At 32.9% G+C, this 11,661-nt stretch overlaps 1 protein-coding gene across 1 annotated transcript; it reads right to left on the bottom strand.

The window, feature by feature from the left end:
- Window positions 1–263: 263 nt before the first annotated feature.
- Window positions 264–5,669, bottom strand: LOC145096982 (dihydroorotate dehydrogenase (quinone), mitochondrial-like). The gene is made up of 11 exons (XM_079034408.1): window positions 5,349–5,669; window positions 5,138–5,214; window positions 4,742–5,065; window positions 3,592–3,826; window positions 3,430–3,510; window positions 3,195–3,302; window positions 2,839–2,868; window positions 1,854–1,991; window positions 1,357–1,394; window positions 858–957; window positions 264–651 (listed from the first exon to the last, which is right to left on the bottom strand). The coding sequence occupies exons 1-11, from the start codon at window positions 5,505–5,507 to the stop codon at window positions 577–579; spliced, it is 1,365 nt and encodes a 454-aa protein (XP_078890534.1). The 5' UTR covers window positions 5,508–5,669; the 3' UTR covers window positions 264–576.
- Between the last annotated feature and the right edge of the window lie 5,992 nt (window positions 5,670–11,661).

Below are 11,661 nucleotides of genomic sequence, written 5' to 3'. Positions count from 1 at the left end.
AAATTATACCTTGAAACCTTAGATTTCATCCCAAGCATCAGACCCTAGGGGACAAGGGCTAAATCCATAAGTTTTGATACAACACATTGATGCAAGATGTAATTTATATGTTATATTCTGTTATATCAATAAAAAGAATGTAAATATGCCATTATTGTTGTTAACGAAATATATAAACGTTATTGTGTATGAGGAAATGTAAGTAAATCGCCATTACAGGGTTTACATATAAAGTAAATAACCTATATTTTTAGAAAAAAAAATTATGAAGTAGATTGCTATTTCTTCCAATTTGCACTAAATACAATCATCACTCAAAACTAATATCCTAATGTAAAAATGCTTGAAATACATCATATCATTCTTCCCTCCCGTTCATTAGGTACAACATTACAATGTTATTAGCATACACTACTACAATTGCTTGTAAAAACAAAATTAATAAATAAGAACAAAAGTATTTAAAGCCTTGAAAATTTTAGCTTCAGAATTTTGTAAATATGAATTCTGTTTAGTAGCTTGTATTTTACAAAACAATGAAAAAAAAAAAGATTACATGATAATTTGGCATCATGATTATCTGCAGTCTGCACCAACTGCATCATAAATTGACTTAAAGCCATCCCTTTCTAAGCAACCTGCAAGTTCAGCCTGCAAACCCCACAAAAAAATAAAGACCATTTTACCCTTGCATTCCAAAAAACAAATTTCTCAAATATTAAATAGGTAAAGTGTTGGTATGTTAATACATTAAGCCAATTAAGTGAAAGAAACAACCTCTTCCCTGTTATAAGTCCTAAATTATGACAAAGGTTAAATGCCCATTTTACCCTTTAGTGCAAAATCTAAGGGTATACCTTTATCTGGGGTATAAGAGCGGGCCCACCATAAGCAAAAGCTGTATAAAGCTGAACAAGAGTTGCTCCTGCTCTTATTTTCTTGTAAGCATCCTCTCCACTAAATCAATAAAAGCATTTGGTAAAATATGATTTATTTAATAAAATTTATAAATTAAAACTATGGAAAATGTCACTAAATAATAATATAACCAAATTTCTTTTCAAGAGGTTTAAGTTTTAAGTGTTTAACCAATCACTTTCTAATTTTGTTCCATTGTTGTAAACATTTTTATTTTCCTTTTAATGTTTCGACATTTACTCTTGAATTTTTGTATTTTTTTGTTATCGAAACAATATCATCAAATGTTGAAACATTAAAAAAAGTATACGAAACAAAACTGAAACTTGGTTACTATTTAATGAAACTGTTTTCAATAAACCTGCCACGTCATATGTCCACATCAACAAAAAAAAAAAAAAAAAAAAAAAAAAAAAAAAAAAAACACAAAAAACAAACCTGCTTACACCTCCACAGCCAACCAAAGGAATCTTTCCCTAAAAAAAAAGGTTAAATATATTCTCAAATAGGTTTTTTAAATAACAATCAAGGATTAAATATTCTTCAAAGAATTTACAAAGTTTGTAAGTAAAATGGGAAAAACTAAAAGCATATGATTCTTTCACTTTATAAAGTTTAATTAAGGATGAGGAGAATAATTAATAGCTATAAAATAAGCTAAAACTTTCTTGATTCTCACTAACTTCTATTAAAAGTTTAAAACCACAATGCATTTCACCATTTTATCGATTTTGTCACTCAATTTTTCTTTTATGATTGTTATAATAATAGTTCAGAAGCTAAAAAAAAACACAATAGTTTAGTGGCTAAATCTAGTATTCTAGTATATCGATTTAGCCAACAATTCATAAAATAACTATAATCAAATTCACATTAAGACACAATAATGACTAAAAAAAAAGGAATTGACAATATTTATAGCAAGAAAATTGTACCTTTGTTAAAACATACATATCCTTTAAGATGTCATTTGATAAATTAAAAAGAGGCTTCCCACTCAGTCCACCACCTTCCTCTGACACCGGATTCCTCTCAACAGCTTCGGGCCTTGAAATGGTTGTATTTGATATAATCTAAAATCACCAGGATAACTTTTACAATTCTTAAAAGAGGGGCAATTTGGTAATTCTCCTACTTAGGTCGGTTTAAATGAGTATAAATAGGAGTTTGGTGTGTTAGTTAGTTAGTTGGTATGTTTTTGTTACAGCATTATACTTCCAAGTTTTTCCTTATTACGTCATTATACTTCAAAAAATCCATCCAATCATAACAATGTACTTTCAAAAAAAAATTAGGAAATTATATTTTGAAATTTTTATCCAATTATAGCAATGTGAATTGTTTCGCATTTGTATGGATAAATTTTTTTCAAAGTACGATTTTGTATTAGGAAAAAATGGTGAATCACATAAATAAACTCTTGTTTTCTTCTCTAAAATTTTTGTATTGCTTTAATCACATTGCTATTTATTGCATTTAGAGTAAACTACACGAATGGTCCCTATGGTTTATGGTAATTTGCGCGTTTGGTCCCTAACTTATTTTTTTAACTCGGAAGGTCCCTACTGTTTGTTTTTGTTACGTTCTTGATCCCTGTCTTACCTAAAAAGACTATTTTACCCTTGATTTTTTAATTTATTTAAATGAACACACCCCCTACCTCACCTCACTCACCTTACCTTACATATCCCGTCATTTTTCCTATTTAAATAATAGCCTTTTTAGGTATAACAAGGACCAAGCGTGTGACAAAAACAAACAGTAGGGACCTTCCGAGTTAAAAAAATAAGTTAGGGACCAAGCGTGCAAATTACCCCAAACCGTAGGGACCATTCATGTAATTTACTCTTGCATTTATCCAAATAATTAATTATCGAAAGCTAAAAAAAATACACCAAGCATTTGCATAGAGAAACATACCAAACCATCCAAGTGGAGATCAAGAGCAACCTACAAAGTCAAAATGAAACAAGTAAGAACCCGAATGTAAGAAATAGCCACATACTTTCATTTATTTGTGTATTATAGAATCCTATTTTCATTTCTCTAAAGCATTTTAACTTCAAACTTTTTCTTATTAAGACATTTGTACTTCAAAAATCTACCTAATTGTAACATTATACTTTGAGAAATCTACCGATTTATGACAATAAAAATTGCATTTTTATACGGATGACATTGATACAATTAAGTAAAGTTTCAAATTATAATGCTTTAATAGGAAGAATGAAAGTAAAATACATTTCTATTTCTTGAATTTAACCCAAAATACATACCACTGCAATATCTTCAAGATCTTGCTTAGATAAATCTGGAGCGATTTTTACAAGCAATGGAGGAGGGCCCACTTTACCCCATTCCATTTCATCACGAGCTGCTTTAACCTTTAATCATACCAAAAAAATTTGATGAATTTATCATTTATTATTTCATTTTTTATACTAACACAATATAATATTTTAAACAAAAAGTTTTAACTGGATTACAATTTACAATTTACAATTTACAAACCTTTTGAACAAGGTCCTTTAACTGGTTTCTTCCTTGAAGCTTTCGAAGTCCAGGGGTATTGGGTGAAGAAACATTAATTACCTTACAACATGATTAAAAAATGTTAAAATAAAATTAAATGGAAATATAAAGATTTAAAATGGAATGTTAAAAAGAAGCTACCAAGTAGTCAGCATATTGGGACAAAGCATGTACGCCTTGTACATAATCTGCAGCAGCATCTTCACTTGTTTTATTTTTTCCAATATTGACCCCGAGAATTCCTTGACCATGTTTGACTTCATCATTTGAAGAAGTTGAAGTTTTTTTTGGCTTTCTTTTACTATTTTGAGTATCCAATCTTTCTGCAACAGCAACTATTCCTTCACCATTAAAGCCACACCTGTTAATAATAGCACTGCATAAAAACAAAACAAGATGACTTGTTATAAAACAGCATACAAATTTCTGAATCTAAGTAAATGACCATTTTACCCTTTTATTTAGGATGACTTAAACATGGACAAGACTGCAAATCAACCATGATATCAAACAAATCTTTTTGGGAAAAAGGGTAAAATGGTCATTTACTCTCTCATCCTTCGATTTAGAATGACAAACAAACAAAATTTTGAATCTAAGTAAATCACCATTTTACCCTTCTATTTAGAAAGACATAAACATGTACAAGACTGCACATCAGCCATAATATCAAACAAATCACTTTTAGACAAAAGGGTAAAATGGTAATTTTCTCTTTCATTCAGATGGTTCATTCAATCCACAAAAGCAAATATTATGCATCCTTCTATTTAGAGCGAGATAAACAACAAACAAAATTTTGAATCTAAATAAATGACCATTTTACCCTTCTATTTAGAATGACATGAACATGTACAAGACTGCACATCAACCATAATATCAAACAAATCACTTTTAGACAGAAGGGTAAAATGGTCATTTACTCTCTCATTTAGACGGTTCATTCGGTCCACAAAAGCAAACATCAGGCATCCTTCTATTTAGAATGACATAAAAAACAAACAAAATTTTGAATCTAAGTAAATGACCATTTTACCCTTCTATTTAGAAGGACATAAACATCTACAAGACTGCAAATCAGCCATAATATCAAACAAATCATTTTGGGAAAAATGGTAAAATGGTCATTTATGCTCATTCAGACAATTCATTCAGTCCACAAAAGCAAACATCATGTATCCCGATAAGCTATATATGGGTGTTTCTTTTGACTAAATGCAAAAAGAACAAGTCCTAACTTTTTACAAATTACAAATTTGCCCTTGATAATAGAAAAAATTTTGTTTCTCACCCTTCATTTCTCAATCTAAACATACGAGGCTTTGGATTGCCCTCTTGTGGAATAGGAGTAACTGATCCAACTTCCACAAATCCAAACCCTAATCCAAGTAAACCTTCAACAGCTTCTGCATTTTTATCAAATCCTGCAGCAAGTCCTATTGGATTAGAAAACCTTCTTCCCCAAACTTCAAGCCCTAAAATTTGCTGATCTGGCCTCTTTTCCCGTGGGACCCACCCACGAGCTGCAGCAGAGATAGCTAAACGGTGAGCAACTTCTGGATCCAATAATGCAAACATTGGATTGAGAGCTTTTGTTGCTGTAAATAGCCACCCACTGCAAAAATATCTTACAATGATAGCATCAAAACCCTCTTTTCCTTAATCGCATCCAGATTAAGTAACGTACCTGAATGTTTCTTTATCCAAAGTGCTTGCATAAGCTCCCCCAACGACGCCGATTGCAGCTCCTGCAAGTAATCTTTCCTACAGTTTAAGATAACCACGATTCAGAAACCCGAAATTATGAAGCTTTCAATAATTTTCTGACCAGAAGATTTTGCATGAGTACACAGACTATTCCATTGTAAGAAATCGAAATTTAAGTCGAGTGAGTTTACCTTTCTAGAAGACTGAGAAAGTTTAGGTTTAGCTGAAGAAGAAGAAGAAGAAGAAGAAGAAGAACAGTAATGCCTAGGATTGGCAACGGGAGACGCCATTTGTTTTAGCTTTTGTGTTAAAGATCCTTTCATGAATCTAAATGCAAATCTTCCTGTCATCTTTCAAAAAGAAATCAACTAGAACGCACAATGATTACGTTCTTCTAGATCACAGTTCACCTTTCAGAAATCAAAAACTTCTCATGTCAGCTACGAGTCACAGGGTAAGATTTTGAATGTGTTTTGACGCTAAACCCTTTGTTCCATATTCGAAGTACCCTTTTCGGCTAAACTTTACCTTTGGCCACGATAGGTTTTGTTTTTACAAAATTTGGTCCTTATATTTTTTAATCCATCAAAATATCATGTTGTGATTTTAAAAGTTTATATTAGGGTCCAATGAGTTTTGTCATGTCATATGTTAGTATATAAAAAGAGTTATCACTAAAATGGTCATAACTTGGGTGTAAATGACACTCTACTTATAGTTTCAGGAGTTTAATGACAAGATGTAGAATATGAACGTATTGACAAAAATACACATGATAAAATAAGTTAGCAGCGAGTGTAGTGATTGAATTGAATAAGTGTCACACCCTAAAACCGGAACGGCGGAAACGTTCTGGGATGGATGACGTCATGTCAAGTATCACAACATATGCAGTATAGTAATCAAAGTACAACAATCATTGTATTAATAGTAATAGTTTTATATAGTTTACATTGCATAGAAACATCAAAGTTATACAAGTAATAATATAGGTGCAGCTTGGTACTAAACTGTCTTCACCAAAAGCTCCTGGGATGTACCTGTCTATTGCTGACCTGAGAATACAAGTTATTTTGAAAGCGAGTATCAGCATTTTTATAAATGCTGGTGAGTTCATAAGTATTTAGTGTCATTTGTGTAAGTAAGCATTTTATTCAAAATAACTTTATAAAAGTAGTAGTTTAGAGTCGATGGTGTATTAGAGTCCTTTCCAGAAAATCCTATATTTTCTTAATAAAAGCAGTCTTCTACCAAGACCCGACAGTGTTATGTTTTAAAGAGAATTTCCCTGAAATATTATCATTACCAAAATACGGTATTTGAGTTTAAAGTAAGTAAAAGAATATCACTAGTAAAATACAAGGGAAAATAGCATATGCCTCAGCAGAAGATACTGCTGACTAAGGCAAAGAAATCATAGACTCCATGAGAGTATCGAGTGAATGACACGCCTGGCTCAGTCTAACAAAAGGAGACACAGACCCCAGACGGTATCAAATGAAAGATACGTCTAGCAAGGCCTAAAAACAGTGAACACAGACCCCAGACAGTATCAACTAAATGATACGTCTAGCAAGGTCTAAAACAAAGAGTAAATGTGAACTCGTATGTAACAATGCTGATCGACGATAGAGTATCCGATGACCCTCCAGGTCACGCGTAGAGGTAGTGGCAGTAGTAGTGGCTTCATGTCACCCATGGGCCTTACCGGCGCGGACTGTAGCTAGTAGTCAGGGTGTGGGAGTGTCAGTCCCGTATAGATCTATACACATGATATTCGCTCTCCTTCCCAGAGACTCTGGTTACACGGCGTTGGTGCAATGAAGCGCCGTAGTGGGAAATAATGTGTCACATTCTAAAGTAAGAGAGAGATATAGAGAGAGAGATAGAGTGAGAGATAGAGTCTCCTAACTATTCCTGTAATAGTTACTAGTGTCTCTGATCTATGAGTGACGAGTGGGAGGATGCCCTTGCTACCCAAGGGAAATGAACTGATCGATGCAAACATTTATGTCTATACATGTATACATAATATATAATTAATGATTAAACGACCTTCGAACGGATATCCGATCCCACCAGACCACATCCAAACGAGGAAAAGGAAATAGGGCGAACTAGCCTTCCTAAGTCCTTTAAACATTATTTACATAACTATACAAGCACATGCATACATTTAACTAAGTAGAAATATTTAACGAAATAGAAGCGTTAACAAGGTAGAAGCATTAATAAGTAAGTAGAAGCGTTTCACGAAGTAGAAGCGTTAACAAAGTATAAGCGTTTAACTGAGTAGGAGCATTTAACGAAATAGAGGCATAACGAAGTAGTAGTATCTAACGAAGTAGAAGTATAAAAACATGGAAGAAAACTTTGATGAAAACTTTGGAAAACATTTACTCTTAAGAAATCATGACTTGGTATTCTTTTGTAAAATAAGTTTGAAAACCTTTAGAAACCCTTGAAAATCTTTCATAAACAAGTTTTGATTATAACTTTGATAAAACAATATAAGTAAAGAAAACCTTTGTTTAAAATACTGATGTAACTGAATTTGAAGTAAAACACACAACGCGAGAGATAATTTGAGAAAAGATTTAAACAAGTAAAAACGTTTTGGAAAACCATTTATAGTACCATACTTGATAAAAACAGCTGACAGTGTAATAAATCCTTGTACATGCGGGTTATCAATCACATGTGATTGATATGATAACTGGCATGTTTTAACTTGTATCCCCCCTAAAAGCATGTAAAAACATTTAAATGGTTAATTCAGGGGTATGAACTCACTTGTTGTAAGCGGATCGAACGAAAGTGTCGGTTGGGTGCCCGGTGTCAAGTAAAGACTTGAACACACTTAGTGACCTATTAACATATGATGACATATGTTTACATACAATTAGCAAATATAATACTAATTAAACACATATACGCATCCTAAAATGCAGAAAAACACTTTGGTCAAGTGCTAGGAGTGTCACGGGTAACATCTAAAGGAGTGTATGGCCTAGATAGGGAGTTTACTCTTCAAGAGTAAACTCTTTATAGAGTTCACGGCCCTAAGACCAACTCCCCATGAGTTTACGGTCGTAAACTCATGGTGGGGGTGTTCTAAGATGCTAAATGGTCTTATATCATTCATAGAATTAGGCTAGGTCCAAATATAAGGCATATGAAGGGGTTTAAGGCTCTTAAGGGACCACTTGAGGAGTTTACGGCCCTAAACAAGGAGTTTACGGCCGTAAGCTCCTATATGCACATTCCTTTGGTGTATTAGGGTCTTAAATGGTAGGAAATAAAGTTCTATGCATTTTTCTAAGTCAAATGAAGAAGTTAGGGCATCATTTGGGCACTCTTTGGGAGTTTACGGCCCATGGACCAATCCTAGGGGGGTTTACGGCTGTAAACTCCTATTTCCTTGGTTTAATTGATGTTTAATGCCTTTACTTCAATGGGGGTTGCTTCTAGACATTTTCCAAGGCCATAGGAGGTGTTTGAGGGCATTTCTAACACCTTAAAAGGTGTTCACGGCCTATGAAGAGGGGTTTACGGTCCAAGAGTGTTCTTGGGCCGTAAACTCATGTTTACTCTCCAAAATGCAAGGTTTTAGTGTTCTAAGCTCGAAGGTGTAAGTCCACAAGTCATATCTAAGCCCTAGGGGTAGTTTAGAGGGGTTTTGGGGCTTAAAAACCCCACTTAAGGGTGTTCACGATCCAAGAGTGTTCTTGGGCCGTAAACACATTATCTTGCCCCTATTTTATGTCTTAAACATGAATTTGCATGTTAACTAAGCTACACAACAAGTTAGGATAGATTACTTACTAGTTTGGGGCTCGGAATGGGCGTTTTTGGCTCGAAAACAAGTTATAGAGAGAGTGTGTAGAGAGAGAGAGAGTGGAAAGTCTCAAATGGACTCTACTCACCCTTATATAGGGGTTTGAGTTGGGGCTCAATAGAAATCTACCCGATACTGCCGTTAAACAGGGCTTTTGGTCGCACCCGATTAATTGGTCGTATTTTGACTTGGTTGTAACTAAAACTTTCCAAGGGATTAATGATGGTGTTTCTAATTTGTTTCAACCCTTACCAAGTCATTATAAAAGTCCCACATTAATTAACCAGTCTAAAAGGTTAACGGACAGTTTAATAAAATGAGGCTTATTAACGGAAGGAGGGGTTAAAAATAACGGAATAAATTTCGGGTTGTCACACAAAGAATTTACAAGAAATTGATATTGGGATTCGTATAAAGAAATGGTGACCAATTTATACTAAGAACATGTAAGGGCAGTAAAATTTATAAGGAGTAAAATATTCTCATGTTTTTTCTTGAATAAAAAATATTTTAAGAATAGAAATCTAGACACCTTCGGTCATCATTGGAAATATTGGAACTTGAGTATGTTAGATATGTTGCATACCATTACCTATGCATGTCCTTTCCCAAATTTAGGTCAAAAGATGCAATATAACCTATAATTCAAGCAAGGTTCCCAAATCACCACCACTTCATTGATCTACGAGATATAATGCTCTTGAGAATTAGAGAACCATAAAGTTGCAAACTTTATCTCTTTAACCCATACCAACCGCATTAAAGGGACCATAAAATGACATAAAGCCTAGATCTAAGGAGAAAGGCGTTAAAAGATGGAAACTTGAGGACGTACAAAAAGCCCATAAGATGCATACAAGTGAAGGGAGGGTTTGTTTGTTGGATTAAGGCAATAACTCTTATTCTTCTTCCATTAAAACAACCAAGAACTTGCAAAACGAGCACAAAATCTTCTAAAAGAACTAGGGTTTTGGACAAGGAGTTGTTTGAAGGTAATGAAGGTTGAGGGTGGAGGAAACCCTAGCCTTTACTTCCTTTAAATATGACTCAAAGCTCGAAAATTAGGGTTTGGGCCAAAATGGTCACCACGTTGTGGGCAACTTAGTGACACGTCGTGGCACCCATTAAGATGAGCAGTTTCAAACCAATTTTCCACATCGTGGTGGTACCATCAACACGTCGTGGCCAACCAGGTTTTTCAAACATAAATAAAAATTTACACATCAGGATTCAGATGTTACATGTTCCATATATGTCTCAATATGATGTTATCTTCATCAAAGAGCTTCTATTGTCTTCAGATCATGACTTTTCATCCATTGTGATGCATGGGGATATTTGTGTATATAAATGATTCTTATATAGGCCCATGTAACCGACCCTTTTCGTATAACCCGTTATTGTATTTATATTTATTGTGTTTAATATACAAAGATTAATTACATGAAATACATTGTTCACTGCGATCAATGTGTTAGTTCTTGAATAAGATAGAAAATGCTAAAAATATGTTATACCAACGATTCTAGTTATCAATATGACATGATAAATAATAACTTTATTTTTAATAATCGTACATAGTTTTTATATTTATTTTGTAGGAGTATAAATGATTCATCGCCTAATGGCTTCACCATCACTTGGCATGAATGGGAGCATAGTTCAATCACCTTTTCATATATTTATTACGCAAGTCAAAGCCTGAATACGGTCTAACCTGCGTGCTTTCCTCTGACTTTGATTTATATCCGCCCCTTCAATTATACATTTTCTATATTTTTAACTCAACCATCATTTTTTTACAAATTAGGTCTAAATTATTTTACAATTTTTCCTTTATTTTTTTACAGCTTTTCTTTTGTATGTTTTTTGAAACTTGTTTTTTTTTTTAGAAAAAAATCAACTTCTTTTCATCTTTTATTTTCAAATTTCCTTTTCACGAAATTCTTTTTACAAAGTTATATTTTTTTTCAAGTTTTATGATTTCATTTTTATGCATGTTTTTAAAGAAATTTCCAGTTTTAAGATCTTTGTTTTATGCCTATTTTTTAAAGATTTTTCAGGTTTTCCAGATTAGACTTTTTTTAACAAATTCGTTTTTGAAATATTTTTTATGTATTCATTTTTCATGCATATAAGGTTGTAAAAATACATATTTTTACATATTCATATCCACAAGCCAAAAGCACATTGTTATACATTATTAAACCTAAGTTGAATGTAAACTATGTCATATATATTATACATACATAATTAAACCTAAAAATTAGTGATGCTTGAACAATAATTCATTGCTAATTGTTTATAAACTAGTAGTTTTATCCCGTGCATTGCAACACAGATTTTATATGTATGCAAAAGGCAAAAGATAATTAAAAAACTATTTGCATTATCCATTTTGGCTTAAAATTGCTATTAAAATGTGTCTAAATGTTTGTTAAATGCTATCAAAATATATGCTAACCGAAATAAAAGTTGGGAAATTTTTGTAAATAATATGGGCCAAATTCGAAAAAAAAAAAACTAAAAATTGGACAAAAATTATAAAAATAAGTTGGATGGGGCGGATCTCATGTTGTTGATACTATGTTGTTGTTTGTTTTCTCAAAGTCAAAACATTTGTGGTTTGGAGACCACATCTACAACCTTGTACAATAGAAAAGGAG

The sequence above is a fragment of the Lactuca serriola genome, chromosome 1 (genome assembly GCF_051521515.1).
Source record: "Lactuca serriola cultivar US96UC23 chromosome 1, Lser_US96UC23_V15, whole genome shotgun sequence".
Lineage (NCBI taxonomy): Eukaryota > Viridiplantae > Streptophyta > Magnoliopsida > Asterales > Asteraceae > Lactuca > Lactuca serriola.
The sequence above is the reverse complement of the archived record's forward strand: the minus strand, read 5'-3'. Positions and strand labels throughout refer to the sequence as shown.

Excerpts from the sequence above, each read along its gene's own strand:
- LOC145096982 (XM_079034408.1), bottom strand. The coding sequence starts at position 5,507 with ATGACAGGAAGATTTGCATTTAGATTCATGAAAGGATCTTTAACACAA. Across the intron at positions 1,395-1,853 it reads ATATGTATGTTTTAACAAAG|GGAAAGATTCCTTTGGTTGG; the intron begins GTACAATTTTCT and ends CTTTTTTTTTAG. Across the intron at positions 958-1,356 it reads GGCTGTGGAGGTGTAAGCAG|TGGAGAGGATGCTTACAAGA; the intron begins GTTTGTTTTTTG and ends TTATTGATTTAG.